Source organism: Typopeltis vanoorti, chromosome 11 (genome assembly GCF_054136105.1).
Source record: "Typopeltis vanoorti isolate ZY-2024b chromosome 11, IOZ_Tvanoo_1.0, whole genome shotgun sequence".
Taxonomy (NCBI): Eukaryota; Metazoa; Arthropoda; class Arachnida; order Uropygi; family Thelyphonidae; genus Typopeltis; species Typopeltis vanoorti.
In genome coordinates, this window is record NC_143559.1 from 82,262,300 (window position 1) to 82,286,197 (window position 23,898).

The following is a 23,898-nucleotide window of genomic DNA, read 5'->3' on the forward strand; positions in this document are numbered from 1 at the left end:
TTTGATCAGATGATGCAGGATTTTCCAACAAAGTACTTTGGTTCGACTGTTGTGTTAGTGTGCTGTAGATCTTGTTGGGTGTTGCTGGGTGTAAGTTTCTCCCATGAGTTATTGGTTTTTATCAGAAAGATATTATAAGTATATAGATATTTTTTTTTTTTTTTTTTTATTTAACTTGTTAAAATAAACATTACACGATAGGCAACAATGATTATTTACATATTATAAGTATATATTTACAGAGAAAGAAAAAAAAACATTTTCCTTTCGGGTGTACAATAGAGATATAAATGAATATTCAAAATTAACAGTTCAGTTTCATTCTGAGTTATCATTCAGATGGAGCACATTGTCGTCGTCAATCCAGAAGAGGGTACCAGTTGGATTCCACTCCTCTAGGAATTTCGCGACAGTTCTTGTTTCTTTGAAGTGCTCAAGTTCCAATAGAAGCCTGCTTTTTAGTTTCCGACGGAGGATGTGCATGAGGGTTTGTGCAGCTTCAGTGATCGATGGGTGCTGGTTACTTCTTGTCTGTTTTAGGTAAAAGCTGTAGATGACGGCCTTAGCGCAGATGAAGATGAAATTGCATGTTCTGTGTCTGTTTTCTTCTGTGTGGACTAAATTCCAGTAGTCTTCTTGGCTGTGTGTGTAGTTACAGGTGCTAGAGGCGGTATTCAGGGCATAGGTGATTATCACTTTGTTTGCAGGGCAGGTCAGATATGTGTGTTCCAGGGTGCCTGAAACGTCACAGAATGGACACAGATCCGTTTCTCTTAGCTTAAATTTGTAGAGCTTTGAAGGAGTTGGTAAGATGTTATGCCATAATCTCCACTGTATTTCGGAATCTGGTTTGGCACATTTTGATTTATATGGCAGATCCCACTGAAAACTGTGTGGTATATGCAGCCTTGTAGATGAGAGTGTTAAGGCTGAATATAAGAATGGTGAGGATGGGGACACTAACATGAAGAAGTGGTATATTTTCTTGTAGTTGGAGGGATGAATTGGAAGTGAGGCTTCAGATTGTACAAGATGAAATATTGGCCCCGAGCAGTTTCTAGAAGGAATACGGATTTCCTGAGGTGTAGCGATATCTGGATAGGCTTTTATAATGGAGGCTTGCAACTGTTGATATTGTTTTTCAGTTTTTGGGTTATTCATTGGTAGGCTTGTGAATGCTTTCCACTTTAGGGTGTGGGTTAGGAGGTCTCCTATGACTCTTATTCCTGCCCAGTTCCATGTAGGGAAAAGAAAAGGCTGGCCAGTTGTGAGACTTGTGATGTTTTTGTTTGAAAATAGTGGTTCTGTAAGTACAGCTGACTCTGTTGATCCTGTGAGTGTGTGATGGAGTCCTGTGTTTTTCCATCGCTGTAGAGCATCTTTGTAAAAGGTAGGTAGTTTAGGAGGAGATGGTGCAGGACTGGCCATTCGGAGGATTGTGGAAAGTGTAAGTCCTCTGGTGGATGCTTTCATGATGTAATCGAAGGTGGTTACATAAGTGTGATTGCATTGAAGTGTCTTTAGGAGGAGGATTATCCTGAAGGATCGAATCTTGTTTTCAAGGGAAATCAGGCCTTGACCTCCCTTGCTGAGTGGCTTGCAGAGTTGAGGGTGTGTTGTCCAGTTAGTTTTGTTCCAGAGGAAACGTTTGATTTCCTTTTGAATGTGGTGGAGAAATTCTTCAGGAGGTGTGAGTACTTTGAGGGTATGCCATAAGACACTAGCAGCCATCTGGTTAACTATTAGTACTCTTCCTCTAAGTGAAGACATGGAACGAACGCTGTTCCATTTACCTAGCACCTGTTTAAAACGATTGTGCAGCTGCGTCCAGTTCAGTGTGTTATATATTTTGGTGTTGCCAAGGTGCACACCTAAGTATCTTTGTCCTTCGCTTGACCAGGTACATTCGATCGGAGAATCATTTCTAGACTTCCATCTGCCTGACCACAAGCCTGTGGTTTTGGCAGAATTTAATTTGGCCCCTGAGGCTTCTGCATATAGTCTGTGTGCTTCCTCGGTTACTGTCATTTCTTCTTCATTTCGTACTATTACAGTGACGTCATCGGCATATGCTGATAAGGTAATTTTTTGATGTGGTTCTATTATTCTGGTTCGTTTGCAGATGATGGTGTCGTGTATTCTTTTTAAGAAGGGTTCTATGGCCAGTGTGTATAATTGACCAGAGAGGGGACATCCTTGCTTGATCCCTCGAGAGTATGACAAACTGCGAGTGAGCCTGTTGTTGATTTTTAAACAGAAGTGTGCATCTCTGTAAAGCAATTGCACTGTTTCAATGATGAGAGGACCATAGCCAAATGCCTTTAGAACTTCATAAAGGTATTCGTGCTCTACCCTGTCAAAAGCCTTCTCCTGATCAAGGCTGACGAGTGCTAGGTCTTCATGTTGGCTATTTGCGATGTGGATGAGGTCTCTTATTAAATGGAGGTTATCATGTATTGATCTTCCTGGGACAGAGTACGTTTGATGTTGGCCAATAACTTCAGGCAGTGTTGGCTTTATTCGATTTGCTATAACTTTGGAAATTATTTTGCAATCGGTATTAATTAGGGAGAGTGGACGCCAGTTTCGGATATCCGTGTGGTCTCCCTTCTTTGGTATCAGTCGTGCTACTGAGGTCGTGACGGATTGTGGGAGGCCATTGATGTAGGCTTCTTGCAGTGTTTCGAGGAGAAGTGGTCCGAGTTGATTCCAGAAGGCTTGGAAAAACTCTGACGTGAGACCATCAAGGCCAGGAGATTTGTTCTTTGGCAAGGATGTGCATGCGGTTTTCAGTTCATGTAGAGTGATTTTCTTTTCTAAGCGGTTCCGATCTGTTGCAGAGATTTTTTTTGTTTCTTTCAGTATTTCGTGAATGGCATGATGGGATGTTCCTGCAGTGCTGTATGCATTCTTGTAGTATTGTAGGATTTCAGAGGTGATTTTTCTTGGATCTTATGTGATGCTGTCATCTTGAAGTCTGATAGCTGAGATGGAGTTTGCTGCCTGGCATTTTTTTTCCAAAGAGAAAAAATATTTTGTGGGGGCGTCTGAAAGATTTATTTGTGTATGCCGCGATCTAAGTAGGGCACCTTTTGCCGATAATTCTGCCTGTCTTTGCATGGCTTGCAAGGCAGAATGATGTTCAGGGCTTTCTTCTGGGAGATACTTGAGCTGTTCTTCAAGTTGTCTGATTCTCATGTTCTTCTGTTGATTTTTCTGGTGACTGTAGATCTGCGTAAAGGATTTTATTCGTGATTTTAGGTGGGGCCACCATGTTTTCATTGGTTCTGTATCCACTTTCGAGTGAGTGAGGTTGGTTATTAAAGCCTGAGTGTTTATTATATAATCTGGATCTTTCAGGAGAGTATTGTTGAAGATCCAGTAGGCACTTCCTGATTTGGATGCTTCCAAGGATAATGAAAGTTGCAGCTTGACGAAACAATGATCTGAAATGTAGGAAGGGATGTGTGAGATGTTTCTGACTAGAGGCAGGGTATGTTTGGAAATGTAGTATCTGTCCAGTCGTGCTTGGTAGAGTGGCCTATTTGTCGCTGTGATTGCTGACCTCCATGTGTAGGATTTCTTATCAGGATGTTGATGCCGGAAGACGTCAATGAGTTCATTATCGTTTACCAATGTTTGAAGTTTGTTTATTAATTGGCTACGATGTTCAGCACACTGAAGTCTGTCATTTTCTTGGTCAAGAGTGCAATTAAAGTCTCCCGCTATTATGACATGTTCTTGGTCTATACTAGACAGATGGTTTTGAACGAAATCCAGGATTTGTGATGCCAGAGCATCCTGCTGTGGTATGTAGATGTTGAACACATGCAGGGTATTATGGTTGGGTGCTATTATGTGAGCATACAAGGCATATCCTGGTATATCAGCAATCACTTTTAGTTTGTAGGGAGATCTATGATGTACACCTAAGCTAACTCCTGCTCCATGATGTTGTTGGGTTGCAGAGTGCTGTAAGTCATAAGGCCACTCTGCCCATCTTCTGGATAAATTGGATGAGGAGTTGATGTTTGTTTCTTGCATTAGTATTAGGTCTATATGATATTTTTGTACCTGGTCAAGGACTATTCTGTTGCGTAGAGCAGAGGCACATCCTCTTGCATTGAGAGAGAAAAGGCTTATAGACATTATGATTTATGAAAGTTTGATTGTAAGTTTAATCTAATATTGGTCCTGGTACTGTGTTTGTAGACCATTAATTAGGTAGTAGATTCGCTTACTCCTGTTAACCTCTGCTCTGCTCTTTTTACATTTCAGTTTCGAGTGTAGGTCCTGAAGTTGAGATATTAGTTCTGGGATTCTTGTGGTGTATTTAAGGGCTATAGTTAGTTTGTGAGGAGAACCTCGCACTTTCTGTATGAAGGATGACAGCTGCTTCATGGTTAGGGTACCCTCAGTGTGAGGAAGTTCGCCCTCAGCTTCCTCTTCTTCTAGGTCGTCATGTGGAAATACAGTTTCCTCATCGTCTGGGAACTCTGTTTCTTCTTGGCTGGCTGCAGGTGAAGAAAGGCCATTTTGAGTAGTTTCTTCTATAGGGTGAGGTTTTAAATTAGTGGGAGGCTGAGTTAGTGATTCTGGTTGCTGGGTCTGGGGATTGCTTTTAATTAGTTCGTCCTTGTCATCTCTGTTGGGAGGATCCGTGTTTTCGTGTTGTGAGACTTCGTTTTCTGAGCCTTGGATCTCATTATTTGGCAGGCGTTCAAGAGCAACGTGAGCGTTGTCTTTTTCAGTTCGGGATTTTCTTTCCTCTGAAGTTTGTAATGAGGAGAGGATTTTTGGTTTACTTTTTCCTATGCTTTGATTTTCTTCATGTGCGATGTTATTCTGTTCAACTGGTTTACTATTCTGGGCTGGGATGTTTGTTGATGAACTGTTGGTAATATAGGGGCATTGTTTCCTAATGTGACCATCTTCATGACAGAAGAAGCACTGTGATGAGGAAGATAAGTAGAAAGTATAGTTTATTCCGTTTATGTCCGTGTTGATTAATTTTGGGAGGTCGTGCAGTGCGTCGTTGTTTGGAAAATGCATTAATGCCTGCCTTCGAAAGCTTTTGACATGGGCAAATTCGGGCTTCTTCGTGGCTGCTGACAATGTGCGTATTTTTCCTGTGACCGAACCGTATCTTGATAACATGGATCTGATGAGTTGATGAGGAATTTCAGGGGGAACATTTGATACTGTTACTTTTGTTGGGGCCAGTGCTATTGGGGCTGCTTCGAAGTGATAATCGCCAATATCGACTCCTTTTTGCAGTACCGTTTGTGCCCATGAGATATGGCTAAAATATACCTGCACAGTTCCAGCTACGCGGGAAGCGTCAGTAATGTTTTTTGCGGGCACAATTTTGGCGATCGCCGTCAGATAATCTTCTAATGGGATGGCGAAAATAACAATCCCATTTTCTCGGGAAATGACGTTCGTAACAGTGGTAGTTATTTTTGCGTTAATCGGTTTATTGCTGGCTGATGAGGCGTTCGTGTGTGAGATCAGTGTTTTGGGGGACGATAGGATATTTCCATTAGATACAACATTAGCATAAGATTTTGAATTGACTGACCTGTTTTCTGTGTACATAGCTCCGGTGACCTTTGCTCTTCCTTCCGGGTCCGAAGTCGTAGGGGGTCTTTGAATTGCTAAATCCTTGGTAGTACATGAATGTGCCGTTGCCATGGCGGTTAATCCTTCGCCGGCTATAGCCTCAGGTGAGGGGTGCAGGTGTCCGAGAAGGAATTATGGCGTCCAAATTGAAGATATATACGAACTCGTACAGCAGTAGAAGAAAACTGTCATAAATCACTTATCACTACACTTACGCGTACACGACTAGTATGAGTAGATAGCTCTCGGCTTGGAGAATAGAGTATATTTATATATATATATGTGATGATGATGATGATATATAAGTTAGGAAACGAAAATTTTATTGCATATTAGATATGAGTTTCTTTTAAAATTTGAGGTAAATATCGCGATAAATTAATTGTTGAGATAAATTAACCTGAAATAAAAACAAATTTAGTTGTTATCAAGCTCGATGTGTGATAAGGTGTTTCTGTGATGATTTAGTGAAAACCCCTCCACTAGATGGCAGCACAAGCTTACGTGTTTTTTTTTTTTTTTTTATGTTACTCCCAAAGTAGCAAAATAACGAAAAATATAACTGAATGAACGTTAGAATGCCAACCAGAGAAATATGAACTTACCCCTCCTTGATCCCATGGTAATTCTATACGAATCTGCATCCGATGGTCTGTATCTTTGCTGTAATGGCTGGGATTGTTCTCATCAGCTAAATAACCTTTCGGAGATATAACCTTCATGGTAAGTGACCTTATGTCTTCGGCAGCAAGAGTGAAAATCGTGTCATTTCCTAGTCCGCTGTCCACTCTCACTTCCTTCACTGTTTCATTTCTACCTATACTCATTATCTCTCTAATTATCTGAAAAACAAAGAAAAAATAAAAACGGGAAACATAAAATTTTATTGGTTGTTTTCCTGTACTATTTAAATCTAAACAAGATTTGAAAAGTATACAGATGAAAATGTTTCATGTATAACAAGCAAGGTGGTATTGGATGGTTTTAGAGCCTGGAAACGCTGGTTTTTTACCGCAAAACAGACTCATAGCTTCATTGCTTAAATCATAATTCCAAACAGTTATAACCACTTACAGTGAATGCTTACAATCTTCAGAACACAGATCCGCAGACCAGAAAATCGACTTTTTTTTTTCTTCCTTCAAAATGGATATATCAGCCCGCGAACTACACATAATTAACACACACGGGCATGAAGACACGTGTCCTTGTGCATTAATCATGAAGACATGATTAACGCACATGTCTTCATGTCCGTTAATCTGTAATTCCAGCCATGACTAGGAGGAAATGGATACGCAATAGCAGCGATCAGTCAATCTGTTTTGCGGGAAGGAAAGCACTGCCTCCGCTTTAAAATAAGGCTGACTCTTAACTTCTGGTGGAAAGTATTAGTTTCATGACTCGAAGAATCATGAAACATGATTCGAACCCAGGTCTTTCCACCTAGAGAGCGCATGTCGGTTCACGTAGGCCGCTATGGACGCTTGAATAGAGATAAGTTTGTTTTTTTATCAAAACATTGTTGAAAAAAGTTTAGGACAAATACAGATCAGACTTAATAATTGCATCTAATGAATTTTTAGTAAGTCATAGATCAGTAGTGTTAGTTTATTCGTTGTGTCTATGATGGAATTGTGTATTCATTATTCTTAAACAGAGTTTTTTGAATAAATTCCTCATGTTAATAAGAGAGGTGGTCAAAGAGAAACAATTAAGTTTAAGACGTTTGATTTTTTTCTACCTACCTCTACACTCTGTAGTTCGAGATCAACTTGAGAAGAAATGGAGTCTAAAAAAGCTGAATCCAATCCTGAGATTGGTTGCAGTCCTTTGACATCTTTTACTAAAAAGCTTTTACCTCCAGTCACCTCAGCTAAGTGTTCCAACCTCTCAGTTGCTCTCATGCCAAAAGCAATGGTATTGACAATGACCTTCGCCTTCAACAGTTTGGGAATCACATCCTTAATACACGGATCTCGATTTTCTTCGCCATCTGTAATGAGAATAAGCATTGCGCCTTCCGCTACAGCTCCACCTGCTTCTAGAAGCTGAAACGAAACAAAGGCAAAAAAAAAAAAGTTATTTGTATTAGTATAAAAATTATTTTTAGTTGTTATATGATTATTTACTACCATTTAATACAAAACTGTGACTTTCTATGTTCCATCCTCCGTATTTATAGTAGCCAGTAATTTTTGCTTAAAATGGAAATTACTCTGAAAGTTCTTTCTGTCGAATAAAAAACATCTTACCTTAACTCCTTCCAAAAGTCCCATGCCGATAGCCGTCATGCCCTTTGCGTTAGTTGGTATTTGATTACTCAACTTTCTGCGATTATCTTTGGTGATTTTTGTCATGTTAAACACGGAAAAAGCATAATCATTAAAGCGCACCATGCCTAATTCGGCATCTTCCGGAAGGATGTCTTCAATGAGGCGGCTTGCAGCTTGCTTGAGCAGTAATACGGGTTCATTCTAAATATAAAAATGATTATTAACACATGCACTTAAATAAGGCAACTATAATTAATATGACAGAAAAAGAGAAACAGCTTTATAAAGCTATGGCAGACTAAGATTATAAAGAAATAAAATTCAAAAACCAGATGACAAAATCACATTGGATAAAGTGGAAATTGTTCTTAAGGAACTGACAAATTTAAATACACAGACAAATAGAAAGAAATGGATAGATTATATACAGAAGTGTTTATTTAAATATGTAGGAACGAATGTGTCTCTGTTAATATATTACAGATCTTCAGAAGCACAATGCATTTAAAGCAGATTTCCACTACTAAATCAGAACTGTTGCCATGGAAACCTTACGTTCACATCCGTATGTTGGAAACCACTTTTTTCTTTTTTTAATTATCCTAAATGAATAAACCGTCATTGGAGGAGATACTTTACAGAGAAAAATAACTTTAAAAAAAAGTTAAAGAGGGATATATTTAGGCAATAAAAATTCGTCATTTTTAAATTTATATTTGGTAATCAAACAGTTTTCGATTTTCAGGATACATCGGTGTACCTGAGTATATGAGGTGTCCGTTTTTTGTGCAAAGGCGATGTACGTGCTCACTTTAATACTCATAATATTATCTGTCAACATCCTCTGGTGAAATTGCTAATATATATATTGATAATTCTAATTATGAATATTTAATCATGAAATAATTTACCTTCATGCTTCCAGATACATCCAATATCAATACATAGCGTCCACGCACGTAAACTCGGGACGACACAATGCGAAATGATGGTACTGTACTCATTTCTTGCGTGGGGCTAAAAAACGAAAACATTAATTGCGGTAGTTTGATAGGTAATAGAATTCAGTTACGCCTATTCATATTTATTTAAGCAATAACAAATTTATCTTGTTTATTTGTTATATCAGTATTATTTACAATTTTATAATATTAAACCACATTTTTTTAATAAATCATGGTTAGGATATGTGTCCTCAGCAGAATCTTAAGTAGTGAAAGATCGCTTTCCAATCCTAATTTGAATCCAGGCTGTTATATATTATTATAAGAACTCGGTATGCAAGATATCTATTTTGTTTTTACATGGTGATGAAACATCATTTATTCATTAGTTACTGTTTACATTTCTTAAATCGCAAAATCAGAAATATTCCATTACATTTTTTATACTTAAGGCAATACATGCAGGGGGAGGGGCTGGGGAGAAATAGAAATAATATAGGAACAAAAAGATTGATATTCAGTGTCATTATGATGATCGCCTTCTTTTCTAGTACATCGTGGGAATGACTTTGGTTTGAATTAAGTGGAAAGGAACTAAGGCTATGGAGTTAGCATATTATGTATGTATTATTCTGGAAAGGTATTATTCAGCGTTCGTTCCACTCAATGACAGGCTCACCCTACCACTGAGCAGATCCGCTCATATTCCAGGGAAAAGCACTCACCGACGGCCCAGATAGAGACCCTGCCTGAAAACACCAATCCCCAGATAATCGAAATGCTCTCTCAAGGCAAAACTCCCCCGAAATCTTAAGCCCCCTCCTCAGCGGGAGCCGGATCCGGAAGAAACCTTAAGAAAGCAAAAATTCTCGTTCAGTACTAAGGAACTTGAAATGTTGGAGAGGTGTATTTTTCGTAAGCAAACTCTCGGTAACTCTCATATAAATTTGCATCGCCGAACTGAGCTTGTGTAGCTCAGTGGATGTGGCGTTTGCCAACCACGGTGCTTGGCCGCACGAAGGAAGACTTGGTTTCGCGTCTAGTCGGCGACTAGAGGAAATTTTTCTAAGCCTTTTTTCGACCGGTTCCCGAGTTAGTCGATCTCTGGCACGGGCAAGCAGGTTTTTCCTCCCGGAAACTCGGGTTTTTCGTCCTGTAAACTCAAGAAAATCGACCGTAGAACCCACATTATTTCAGACATTAAATATATTGTGTTAGGGTTAGGGACCACGAGATGGCGGCACATTTGAGCCGTCTCTCTTCACTGAGTACCGCTTAATTAGTGATAGCCTTGGGCCATCTATCTCTGATTGGTACCAGTGGAGATTGAATTGCCCACTCAGTCTCCAAAAAGTTAGATAGGGCTAGGCCACGCCTACTCCCCGTATACGGGAATAAAAAAAAGGCGTTAGCTGATTTTTTTTTTTTTTAATTTAGTAAATACTTTACACACTGACCGAGAGCTCGCTTATGAAAAATACACCTGTCCGACACTTCAGGTTCCTTAGTACTGAACGAGAGTTTTTGCTCTCTTAAAGTTTCTGCCTGGTCTCTGAGGAAAAACAACCAGTTCGAAACAGCTGTCAGGCCAGTGAAACCTTATCAAAATGGACAATAGAAGGCGAATATACGGATTCTTGGACAAGCGCTCATGTCTTCCAAGTGGTGCGCGCTAGGGCAACTCGTGAATGCCGGCGAGTGTATTCCCGTAAGCTCTCTGGTCAACCTTTTTTTACGAAACTTTCATAGTTTCTTCATTCGGCTTTGAAATAATGCTGGATTTAATATCTACTTGATTTATATAATTTGGCATCGCCGAACTGAAGCCTTTTGGCACTCGGGAATCGGCCTTTCTTCGGCCGATTCCCGAGTTGATCTGGCACGGGAAAGTAAAGTCTTTCTCGTGGACCCCCCCCCCCCCCCACACACACACTCATCTCGAAAAATGCACTCTCACAGACAATAAATAACACGAGTGTTAGGATTTAACCCAACGAGATGGCAGCAGTTATTATCTGCCGTTTCTCTCTCTCTCTCTCTCTCTCTCTCTCCCTCTCCTGAAAAGTATTGGTTCGTTGCCTTGAGGAAGTCAGTTTATGAGGAATGAAAGGGCATTAGAAGATACATACTGCAATTATTAAATAAATTAATTTAGCAGACTTTCTGAGGTTAAAATCATTGACTTCGAAGATGTAAGTGCTCTCCGATTCTCTGATCTGATTTTTATTTATTTATTTAGCAAATACATTCATGGTATTTGCATAAAAATTATGTCGGTTTTTTAAGGAAAGCCTATTTCAGAGGTGTCGTTATTTTGTAGTTCAAATACCTGAACTACAATAATAGACAAAATGCTGGAAAAGAAAAAGACAAATGTTTCTGTCGCTGTCGTTGAATGGATGACATTTTTATTTTTCACAAAGAACTGTAGGTTTGAATCTCACTCTGCATTGATGTTTTTGGTTGGTTCATCGCTGGATGTGAGCTCGCCATCCTGCTTACTGGAGGCATAAGGTATTATGAAATGTTTTACTTTTGATACCCAGAGAAGAAAAGCGGAATTTTTGGATTATTTCACCCTTTAACACCCGGGTACCTGATGCACAAGAGAGTTACAACTTTTCATGGGTAAGATTTACATCAAAAATATACGAATCCATTTGCATTTGTGTGACAGTCCTCTTCAGTGCCAACAGCAAAAGTTTGGAAGAACTACCAAACTGCATTTGACTAATTGCGAAGTAGTCTTAAAACTTATGATTGACTTCAGCCAATTAAATAAAGTGATTGATGTAGTGATGATTCCAAAGCAATGTTAGAAAATAGACAGTGATACTCTAGTTTTTTTGCTTTATATCTTTATGCAGCATTTTTAAATACGTTGTATGGTACGATGTTTAATTTAAACATCATAACATACGGCAGTTTACTTTACCCCCCCCCCCGAAGCTTTAGATTAAGCTTATTATAATAGACTGTTAACCTTATCCCTTTTAGAACTATAGGTTCCTATATGTTTCTGTCGCTGTCTGTTGTTACACTTTTCTTTCTATTTGTCACATCAAATTCCAAAAAACAATGTGTTTCTTTTCACCTTCAAGGAACAAATCCTCACTAGTAGTAGTAGTAGTAGTAGTGCATCCGTTATTTAATTCCTCATAAACGGAATGGAGACTATCGTTTCCTTTTTCACCTTGCGGTGTCGAGGATTTTTCTACACTTAACCGCTACCGAATCGAGGATAAGACTTTTAGCCCTATGCCTCCACACACACACACACACACACACACACACACACACACACACACACACACACACACACACACACACACACACACACACACACACACACACACACACACACACACATTTATATATAAAGAGATTTAATTACTAAAACCGAGAATAATTGTAAGGCTTTAATGATATAAAACACAACTAGTTTCGCTTTTGACAACCTTCTTCAGGTGTCTTCTAAAAATAGGAAACAGCAATAAAAACACTGAAGTTTAAAACATATCCCCTCTCCCTCGTCTATTACCCTATTTTTAGAAGACAATCTGTTAAAAGCCGAAACTAGTAGTGTTTTATATCATTAAAGCGTTACAATTCTCGGTTTTAGTCATTAAATCTCTTTATAAAAATGTATCAAAACAACCGAATCAGTGTTCCTGAACGTATATATACTGTATATATATATGTATAACTATAACTATATATATATATATATATATACAGTTATACATATCATTTAAAAGTATTACATAGTTTTAAATGATAGTTGAAATTTAAAATTTCAACTATCATTTTAAAATCGTTAATGAAGTAGTGGTGCTACTTACGTGATATCTGTGGAAAAATCCGGATGTTGACTAATAATTTCCCATGTGCTAGCATATTGACAAATAGCATTTTGCTTATTAGGAGCATGCCGATTGTGCATATGTTCTTCCGTTGAATCACAGAAAGTAACAATCTGAAAAAAAAATAATAAATATTGTCACTGAACAAGAATTACCAATAATTTATGCACGTTTGATATTCTATGTCAAACTTGCATAAATCACTGGTATTTTTGCTAATTGGTAGACATTGACTAAGAGTGAATGTTGTCGAGTCCTCTTACAAAGAAGAAATTATTATTATTATTATTATTATTATTATTATTATTAACCAGGCATCTTCCATGAAGTCCAAATACTTATCGCGGGAGATACCCACTAACCATTATTTGCAAATACCTATCATACTTCTTAAACTCATTCAATGACAATGTTTATTTAACCACCTTGGCGATCCATTTTACTCCTTAACTCGTTAACCACCCTCCAAACAAAATAAATACTCGTAAAATCTAGTCCTCATCTCTCTTGTAATCTTTTACTCAACTTCCAGTGGTAATCGTTTGTTTTATTCCATCCTAGACTTACTGAAAAATTTTAACATCATGTATAAATTTTATAGAATATCTTTAGTAAGTTACTGTCATATCCCCTCTCTCCCGTCTATGACCCAATTTTTGTAACCCACAAATTCTCAATATATTCTCATAAGCAGAGTATGCCATAGACCTAACACTCTTAGTCAACCGCCTTCGGAAAATTCAGATCCTGTCTACCTTCATATCTCTAAGAAACCAAAAGAACCAACTCTGAGCACAGTAGTCCAGATGTGGGCATAATCAAAGTCTTATACAGAGGGATAATAACTTCGTTTGGATGTTTTTCAACATCCAAGCGATGTGCACCATTCCGGCCAATTTTCCAACTTCAATTCCTTGTGAATTATCAGTCCTAAGTCCGCTGCTCAAGAATTTCTGGGAGCACAAGCTTTCAATATGATAAATAGTTTGGAATCTTCATAATCCAAAGTGTATGACTTTACACTTTTTCATATTGAACCAACAGCAATTATTCTTTGCTCCCAAGTCAGTTTATTTAATTTATCCTTCAGAATTTCTATCTCATTTTTGTACTATTGTCTTTCCTAATTAGCATCATCAGCAGACAACAGGATATTACCTATCAAATTTCTCCAGTATCAGTTTGCACAAATAAAACACCAGAGGATCAAGCTCAGAGCTTTTTCGGTACACCACACATTACCTGCTTTCTCTTCGATTCTGCTCCACCATACATTGCCTCTGATATCTGTCCAGCAAACCATCGTCTTATCGATGTCCACAGTTTCATTTTCATTCCCATTTTCCCCAGTTTACTTAATAGATCACTATGCAGTATCCTGGCAATGCTTTTGCGAAGTCCAACATATCATATCATTGTATAGCTGTTTCTTTTATTTATCTTCACTTCCACTCTACTGCAGAAGGAGAGTAAATTATTAAGGCAAGACCTTCCTTTACAAAATTGAGCTCTCTCTTTGCTATATACTATCATATTTAAATCTACCCATTCCTTATTTCTGGCTTTCACCAACATTTTTAAAACCTTAACCACTACAACTAAGATCTATTTTGGATCGCTCTTATAAAATGGAACTATCTTACTCTCCTTCAACTCTCTTGACATCTTGCTAGTGTTGGGACTTAAATTAGACGACAGCCTGGTCAAAGGTAGTGCTATTTCTCTTGCACATTCTTGTAACACACGGGCTGATATTCCATGGCCGCATTTTTCATAGCGAATTGAAGTAGAAAAACTTGGGATGATTAAAAACTTCAAATTACTATGCAAACACGGCCATGGAATATCGGCCCGTGTGTTACGCGAATGCGCAAGAGAAACATAGGTCCTTGTCTCATCAGTCGCTGCATTACCTCTACCCGGATGATAGACCGTCAAAATGATCACTTATTAATTCAATATTTCTTCTTATTCTGTCACGTTTCTATTGAATGTATTTACTAAAATTATGCATATGTAATCCTACTTTTTTTTTAACTCGCCACATAATGAAGAGATGGTGCTACTTAATATACAGTATAACTCGTTTATCTCTCCTCAACTTAACTCTCATTTCACTTATCATCGTTATCTTGGGTTATGCAGTCTGATGCAATTTCCCTTACACTGCTAGCATTCTTCCCTTGTAGTTTCATATGTATTGCACTACTGCAAGGTACCTCTCCTGAGTTTGTTCCTTTAGCCAAGAGGGGATATTAATATATCCTGTGACAATCGAAAATTCTATATACTTGATTACTTCCCAAATCAACACTGCATTATCTTTCTCTAGAACAGAAGGAGAATATTTTGGATGTTTTTAAAGTTACTTGTATCTATCTTATTTTAGTCCATTTATCCCAGATAAATTAAATATTTATGTATATATTTTTTTCGAAATAAAAAAATATATAGTTTTATACTTACAAATAGATGTTTATTAATTGCATTAAAAAACTGCATTTAACTTTTATCATTTAAAGTGTCGTCTAATCATAGTGAAGAAGATGGAAAATCGTATTTAGTTAACTAGGCGAAGACAAACATGTATTTGAACTATGGAATTGAAGTTTTTAACATACTGACAGCAGATAAAACTTGCTCAACCTTTGCCTCAGGTATTGCACAATTAGACGTTAAAGACACAACCTGTAGAGAAGTACATTTCAACTTGCATTTAAGTATATATAAAAATACACTACATGACGAAAGGCTCGAAATACCTTCAATCGATGCGCCTTATATGTCTGCTGTTAATAAGAAATAGAAATAATTAACAGAAGAAAGAGAGCCTGATAAGGAAAGTTTGGAAAACAAACAAGCAATTATATTCAAGAAAAAGGAAATCAATATTTATTAACCATGCTTTTTGAAGAGAATTAAATCAGATGTATAGCTGTTGTCCCACTAAACATAAGTTCCCAATGTTTACTCTGTGACACTTATGCCCATACTCAACTGTTTAGCATATCAGCATACCTCATTAATAGGACGATGTTATAGTGAGCATTAGTTTAATCGCAATTTTATGAGTTGGTTCCCTCTTTGTAAATTTACTCCATTTGTTACATATTTCCTTGTAGTACAAGATTTGCACTGCCTGTAGAATTTTGGGAAATGAATGTAGTGCATTTGAACCAATACTGAAATGCTTATTGTATTATGTAAATATTGCAGCATTTTAATACTCCAACTAGGATATTTTCATCCTAACCAAATTCCGTACTTTTATTTATATTTACAACTTTATACTTACATATAAAATCATCCCTAAAAGTATTAGGGAGATGGTTTTTATCAACGTTATCAAGAAAGTTATTGTACGTAAGCGTTTACTTATCGTTACATGTTGTTACTTAATCCTATCGCATTTATTTCGAATTGGAGTTTCCTCTCTTCTCCCCTTAGGAGGGTTGAGCCATTCTAATGAGAGAATAAGTATATTTTATTATAACTGTGGACCTGCGTGTTCACGGGGATGGTTTGCCTGTTCTGAGGGACGAAAAACCCAGTTTCCGGGTGAAAAAACCCTCTACCTCCGTATGAGACAGATTACCTCACCTTTCGTCGAAAGAGACCACATAAAGGTTCCTCGCGTCATGGATGGGAATCGAACGAGGTCTTTCCGACGAAAGGGCTTCGTCTATACCGACTGAGCTGCGGAAGCTCTGTCCTATCGCATTGGGAGGAACGACGGAGCAGTTGCGTCCTTCGACTGGAGAAGATCTGGATAAGAGTACAAAATTTGCGTGTATTGATGATTTCTTAAATGGCCAACGATTTTAAGTAATTCATGTACTGAATAGCATATGTATGCTATTAAGTATACTCTGTATATATACTGTATAATTTATTACGTGATATTATTTTTTTTATTATGTGATATCTCCTTGGAGTCCAAGGACTCATTGTGGGAGAACACTCTACAAGACGACCTACACTTGAAGTGTTGTAAAGTGTCCCACAAATAGTAATAGCATTTTATCAGATAACTGCTTTTCTCTGGCCGATTTGTCTGTATGCGATGAAAACCACGAGTTTTAGATAGATAATTCTCCTACATCCTTATGAGATCGGCTAACTGACCTTCAGCTGAAAAAGTTCATATCAAGATTCCTCTCGTGATGACGGAATCAGGCTCAGGTCTGTTCCATTGGAAGCGTTCCTTCTGTCGTTCTTCCTGCGCTTTGGGGAGGCTTATTATGATGAGCAAGAAAACAAAATTGCATGTAATGAATATCATTTATTTTTGAGCTGTCTTGCTTGTCGAAGGTAATATATGTAAATTATTTTCTATTGATCTCATGAGTTATTTATAATATTAACAGCTTCCTCTGTTTGTTCTTTAGGCTAATTTAATTAAAAACGAATTCTTTCTAGAAATATTTTTCTGGTTGTTTCTTTAACTTACCGAGGGAATAAATGGTGCATACATAATGCTGGCTTTGGCAGTGGCCCTTTCCACATTAGGGCGAAAATTGCAATCGTCGCCAACAACGGTCGACTCTATTATAGAACACCGTCCACCTTCTATTGCTGAAATGTAGCCTTCAATTCCTTTCATGCAGGTTGTAGGTTGTATCTGCAGATAAATATGTTAGTTTATATAAACGTGTCCATTGAAGGAAAAAAAAGAAAAATGTACAGTGATTTCCTTGTTAAGTATCTTAATTAAAATGGATTCTTAATTCTTCATTTAATGCTTTAAGCACATGGAAAAAATTCCTTAGCTCACACTAAGATAATTATTACCAAGAGATATCCATCCAAATGTAATTCAGGGGATGGAAATATTTCTACCCCCTGAATCACCCTGAATAGGATTTTTTTTTTTTTCAAAAGCAAAAATCAGTCATTTTAATCCGTTAGAAAAGAAATTACTCACTTCGCCATTTTCTTTGTACAGAGTAGGGTATGTTTTATCACCAGGAATGCCATATTCGTCAAATACTCCGTAACGTAAATGAGCCCATTCATGAACGAGCTGTCGGCCTTAAAAATAAATAAATAAATAGAAATAAAGAGTATAGTTAGTACTATAGTTTAATTACAAATTCAGAAACATTTAACTCGAATGACTGATCTTAATATTTTTAAAACGAATAAAATTTAATCTTGTATATGTGTAGGCATTGCTATAAATATTTCTAAAAGTTTTTTGAAAAATAATGAAAGCATTCATTCAATCAAAATGTATCACAAAGAACTCTAGCGACCTTATCGCCACTTCATCCAGCAGCGTTGGCTCGGGTATCAGCATCTGTTGTCGTACTGCCATTTCAGCTTATGCTGAATCCAGGGTAATTGAACTGGATGCATTTGTTCAGCATTTGTTCACGCCATCGGTTTGGTATCGCAAGTAAAGTTTAAATAATCTGAGATTCAGATTGCATTTATATTTTACAAAAAGCGTTTGACACAGTCGTCTCCACCTCCTCCCTAAAAAAGTTATTGAAATTCAAAACGTACAGAGTACAAGGAATGATGTAATATCAAAGGACTAGTTAAGATGCTGAGAGTAGTATTGGTCAGACTTCGCAATAGATAAGTCTTTCAGATACTGATTTTTCGATCCTTCTTTGCTTAGGTTCCATTAATTAACGATATCAATGTTTGTGTTACAAATAGGAATAACTATACATTAAATGTGAGTTAGAAGGTAACTAAAATTCATGATTGGGATAAAAAGACTTGAGTTTTCGTTATAGTGAGACACGGAATTATATAAAATTCGATACTACCAATACTATAAAAGTCTTTGGAATGATACAGAGATAGTTTTATTTTATGAAGTTCCGGCTTGAAATTAAAGAAAAGATTAATTTACTGGAGGAACAAAATTAGTTATTGAAACTTACGCACGATTTAAGACTACGCATTGTTTCCAAACATTATATAGCTCATCAAAAATTATCGAAATATCTGACTCATGTCATCACAAACAGGTGGAGAGTATGTCTAGTGAGATGGAAAATGAAATCAGATCGCAAATGAAGGTTCCTATTTTTGAGATACGTAAACTTTAGATTTCTCTGAAGTACGGTGCTCTCCCAATTTTATTTAACACGTAATTATCAACATAATGTATTTTTAAAGGAGGTGATTTTGTATTTTGCATAATATATTTTAGCAGCGTTTTCAGTGCATTCCTCTTTCTTTTAATCAGGAAAATTTTACACTTAACTATCGTAATATCTGTTTATTTATTAATCCATTTAAGTAACACTTGGATATCCCACTGGCCATGGATGCCTGTAAAAATCTTTAGATAATAGATGATTTTCATCTTCCGATGTGAGACTCTCAGGTTTGATGGCCTGAAGTGGGCTTGAAGAGTCCCACGTTTGGTCTGTCCAACAAGGCACTAGATTTTCTGATGCCTAGTCAGAACTAAATGGGCGATAGGTTTATAACGTTTTCTGAGTATAATTCTGTATTTCTGAGAATTCTAAATTGTACACACCACAAACAGCGTGGCCCTCCTTTGGAATCTGATAGCATTTTCCATCCTGCTAGATATACTCTCCGACAGTCTGTGATAATATAGTTCGAATATTTTGATCGTTTTTCATGAACATGGACAAGTCATATCTTATTGTCAGTTGTACTAGTGTGTGCAACGTTCTAAAAAGTGCTCTATTAGGTTGAGACTGGGACTCTTTCCAGGCACTACTATCAAACAGGTCAAAATCCATATCAAAAGAAACAGCGCGAGACCATTACATCTCCACCACCAAACTTCACAGTTGGGATGATGTACTCGATCGTAAGGTGCTCCTTCTTGCATCCAATCAAAAAAGGATGTAGTGTGATTGATTCAAAAGCTCCACATCACTGAATTCTAAAGTTCATCATCTATTCGCAGTGTCTTTTTTCTTTTTTTTTTCAGCGTAGGCTGCACTGCTGAATCTCTTAAATTATAATTAGCAGTCCTACAGGTGAGATCAAAATTGCAGTTCTTTACGTAGTGTCTTATTAATATCCTGAATGTTCCTGTAGACTCTTTGAATTCCTAATTAATCATTTCTACATACAACTGCAGATTTTCGTACCACCTTTCCGATCCTTTTGTGTAAGCTTTTTGAGTCGTCCTGTGCGTTTCTTGGTTGAAGTGACACTTTCACATTACCATCGACTGATAATGTCGCATGTGTAGTTGATTTTGACCGTTGACTTACGCTTCAGTTATTTGTCAAGAACGGCATTCTATAATACGACATTCTATAATAGGATCTCTTTAGAAGTTCGTAAAGTCCTCTCCTCATGTCACCGATAGTATACGGATATAAAGTCGACTGTAGAAATATATCTTATAAAAAAATTATTAATAAGGAACTTCTAAAGTTTTAGAATTTATTTTTAATTAGAATTTCTGAAACTTGTTTCAAAAAAACAGAAAGATTTTATTCATTCCGTACGTTACCGATATAAGTTGAAATAAATTAAAGCCTTCCTTATGCATTTTTTTTGTTTCAAGAATTGCTCAATCATGTCAGCAAGCCATTCTATCTTATTTTTTATGTTTGAGATTAATTCACCTCATTTTTAGACTAACGATTATCTGTGCTGATCAGAGCATCGATAGCCATTCGACATCCAGAATGGCGTATCTTTCAAACTTCATTCGAAATCAAATTATATCTTTTCTAACTTTTTTACGGATACTTTTTCTTTGTGAAATTTATCACAGTCTTATTGATATTCTTCACATATATTGTAAGTTCATGTCGTTTCTTGCAGAGAACGCCAATGAGAGCCAGATGCATTCATCAGATCTTATTTTTGTTGGACTTTCGCATCCAAACTTGTTCGTAATACTTTCCTGATCTGTTGTGGAAACTAAAAACATTTGTTTTAAAGATCTGTTGCAGCTAGCACTAGGCTTGACAGTTTTTATATTACGACAGCATCGCTTCTGGTATTAAAAGGAGTCCAAAAGTAAAATTTCTTCATCGTCACTCACAACATTGAAATAGCTTCCATTCCTCAGGAACATTCATCATATGGATGAGCTTTTGAGGAAATGTTGTGGTTTAAAAATGCTGTAAACACAGATCATGTTGTAAAACACCAAAATGTGGTTATGACGCTCAGTTATTTATTTGACAATTTCATCTCTCTCTCTCTCTCTCTCTCTCTTTTTTTTTTTTTTTTTTGAAAACGATTTACGAATGAAAGCACTGTTTCAAAGTGAATGTTTGGAAAATTTCCCTAGAAATGTTTATCTAGAATTATCGAACCAGAGTTCCTAATTCCATTATATAAAAAACCTTCTGATAATAAACTCGCAATAAGAATACAAAGTAATTCGCAAAATAAAGTAACAAACAATTTTAAATATAAAATTTACTTATTCTTTATATGGATTTTCAATTGTAAATTGTTCATACCTGGAGTACCATAAATCTCTGTAAATTTTTCGTCTATATTTCTTACATATTCTGGTGTCATATGAATATATTGTCCTTCTTCTCCACATTGTCCTGGTTGCAAGGTATATGGCGCATCTCCATAGGTAGGATTAGCTTTGTCAATCCTAATGTGCGATTCTGCAAAATAGCTTCCAGTAACGTTGATATAATCCGGTTTAAATGTCCAGCTGCTTGGAACGGATATGGTAATATTCCGGAAGAAAACGCTTCTTCTGGTGGCATTGTATAAGAACTGGGAACCTTCGATAAACATCGTCTGGAAGATAGTTCAGATAACTGATTAAGTTTAAATCCTAGTAACCACAGCAACAGCGATATTGAAAGAGATTGAATGGTAGACTGTTTGTCATTGTAGTTGAACATTCAGACAATGTTAGATTTGAAAAAGTAACGCTTAGGTGGCAAAGAAAATATGAATAAATTCAGAGTACAAAATAAACAAAAATTAATTTTTTAATTTTTTACTTTTATTATTTTTGCATACATGTGTATATGCAAACGCATAACAACAATACCGATCAGCGATCGGCAACAGTACTAAATGAGATTATCATTAGACATACATTTTAATTAACTTATCCTCCAGCCATAACAACTAATTGTTTCCTCAAGTTCCTAACTGAATAATGTGTTATTATATACTAGATTATTAATGCTGTATAAAATGAAATCCTATTCCCCCTAGTAGATTCAGGCACGCTGCTTCAGTAATTATTAGAAAGTTGTTCCAAAAATATACTATCAGCTTTTTATTGCTATTTCATTCTCCCAGTCGCATCCTCCATTAATAACAATTTACTCTCTCTCTCTCTCTCTCTCTCTCTCTGTCTATCTACCTGATAAACGGGCTTGAATCCCAGCGGCAGCGTAACTATCCGTAAAGGAAGTGAAGATTACCGCACCAAATAAAACTAAACCATAAAATAATGAGCACCTCAGTAAACCTTCTCTCACTAAACGCTAGAGGATGTGCCACACCACTGCGAAACAGGCTGGTTCTGCGGCATATCCTTGCCCACCGGCCAGAAATAGTTATGCTGCAGGAAACTAACTTCCATTGCAACAGCAAAGCTTCATATCAACACTGGAAGAACTGGCCTTATACCATGCACCACTGTCCTGCCATACAACTTCATGGATCTGGAGTCAGCATTGGAATTCACCAAAACAGCGCTCTAAAAGTAGAAATAATCGATACCTTTCCTGGGTGTGCAATATATGCACTCATTACAACTCAGACAGGGAAGAAAATATATATCATTAACATATACATCCCGCAAAATGAACAGCTTGCAGTGCAGGTGCTAGAGTTTGTGCGAAACCACTTCAGCAAGGTGAATGACCACATCATACTTGCAGGGGATTTCAACTGCACTCTGAATCCTGCAATGGACAGACAGCAATGCCAAGAACATCGACACGCACTAGCTCAGCTTCTCCAGGATGTACTAAATGACCTCGAGCTGACTGACACCTTCAGACACTTGCACCCACATGAGAAAGTGTTCTCCTGGAGAGCCAAAGGTGGTCCTACCAGTGTCCTATACCAGGCACGGCTCGACAGATACTACACTTCGATGCACACAATACCCTACATCAGGAGAGTCAATTACCATCCATCTCATGCATCAGACCATGATTCCATCCTTCTTAGCATTTGCTTTCCTGGACACACCAGACACAAAGGAGGAGCATACTGGATTTTTAACAACAGCCTACTAAAGGATACAGAATATCTCAGAACCTCCAAAATCTATATCGAAACTCTCATTAGAGATATACCTACTTCACAATCAATTTCCGAGTGGTGGTCACTTTTTAAATCCAAGGTTAGGGTATTCACCCAAAAATATAGTCACAGAAGAAATTTGAATAAGCATTCAGTCCTTAAAAATTTGCAACAACAAACAGCAATTGCATCATCCAGAATCTGAGGAATACCAATCCCTAGAAGTCACCATACGCTCACACCTAGAGCACTCTGCAAGAGGAGCACTAATAAGAGCACGGCGCAAACATATCAACTTCGCAGATGCCCCCACAAAGTATTTCTTCTCACTAGAAAAACGCCAACAAGAGTCCACCACCATATCTGCTATTAAAACAGATAATAGAAGCATCATAGAAAATCATGACGAAATACTCTTACATACCTTGCAGTACTACAAAAATTTGTACCAAGCCAACTCAACATCAATGGAAGCCATGAATATAATTCTCTCCGATGTGAAAAGACTCTCACCAATAACAAGGAGTAACACAGAACTCTCCATCACGTTACACGATCTGAAAACTGCCTGCACCTCCTTACCTAAAGATAAATCTCCTGGCATATACGGGATCACCACTGAATTTTACTAGTCCTTCTGGGAACAGCTTGGACCTATCCTCTACAGAGTTTTTGTCGACGCGAATACCAATGGCTTCCCACTCAATATGACAACATCAGTTATTAAACTCATTCCAAAGAAAGGAGACGCGACGAAACTAGGAAACTGGAGACCCATCTCTATCACAAACACCGACTGCAAAATTATATCCAAAGCCATTGCCAACAAACTTAAACCCGCTCTGAGCGAAATTATAAATAGGCATCAGAGCTATTCCATCCCTGGAAGATCAATCCACGAAAACTTACACCTCATAAGGGATCTCATAAGCATAGCAAATAACAACAATGAAATAATGGGTCTTGTAACACTAGACCAAGAAAAAGCGTTCG

General features: G+C 37.3%; 1 protein-coding gene across 1 annotated transcript in view; it reads right to left on the reverse strand.

Annotated features, from left to right (window-relative positions):
- LOC150101800 (calcium-activated chloride channel regulator 1-like) overlaps window positions 1–23,898 on the reverse strand; it is a 59,697-nt gene that overhangs the window by 5,913 nt on the left and 29,886 nt on the right. The window contains exons 3-10 of the mRNA XM_090400495.1: window positions 21,135–21,432; window positions 17,630–17,736; window positions 17,156–17,326; window positions 12,685–12,818; window positions 8,810–8,915; window positions 7,878–8,099; window positions 7,371–7,673; window positions 6,228–6,464 (exon numbers count right to left, since the gene is read on the reverse strand). Coding sequence (XP_090256621.1) covers window positions 6,228–6,464; window positions 7,371–7,673; window positions 7,878–8,099; window positions 8,810–8,915; window positions 12,685–12,818; window positions 17,156–17,326; window positions 17,630–17,736; window positions 21,135–21,432 — 1,578 coding nt within the window. The remainder of the gene's footprint in view (window positions 1–6,227; window positions 6,465–7,370; window positions 7,674–7,877; window positions 8,100–8,809; window positions 8,916–12,684; window positions 12,819–17,155; window positions 17,327–17,629; window positions 17,737–21,134; window positions 21,433–23,898) is intronic.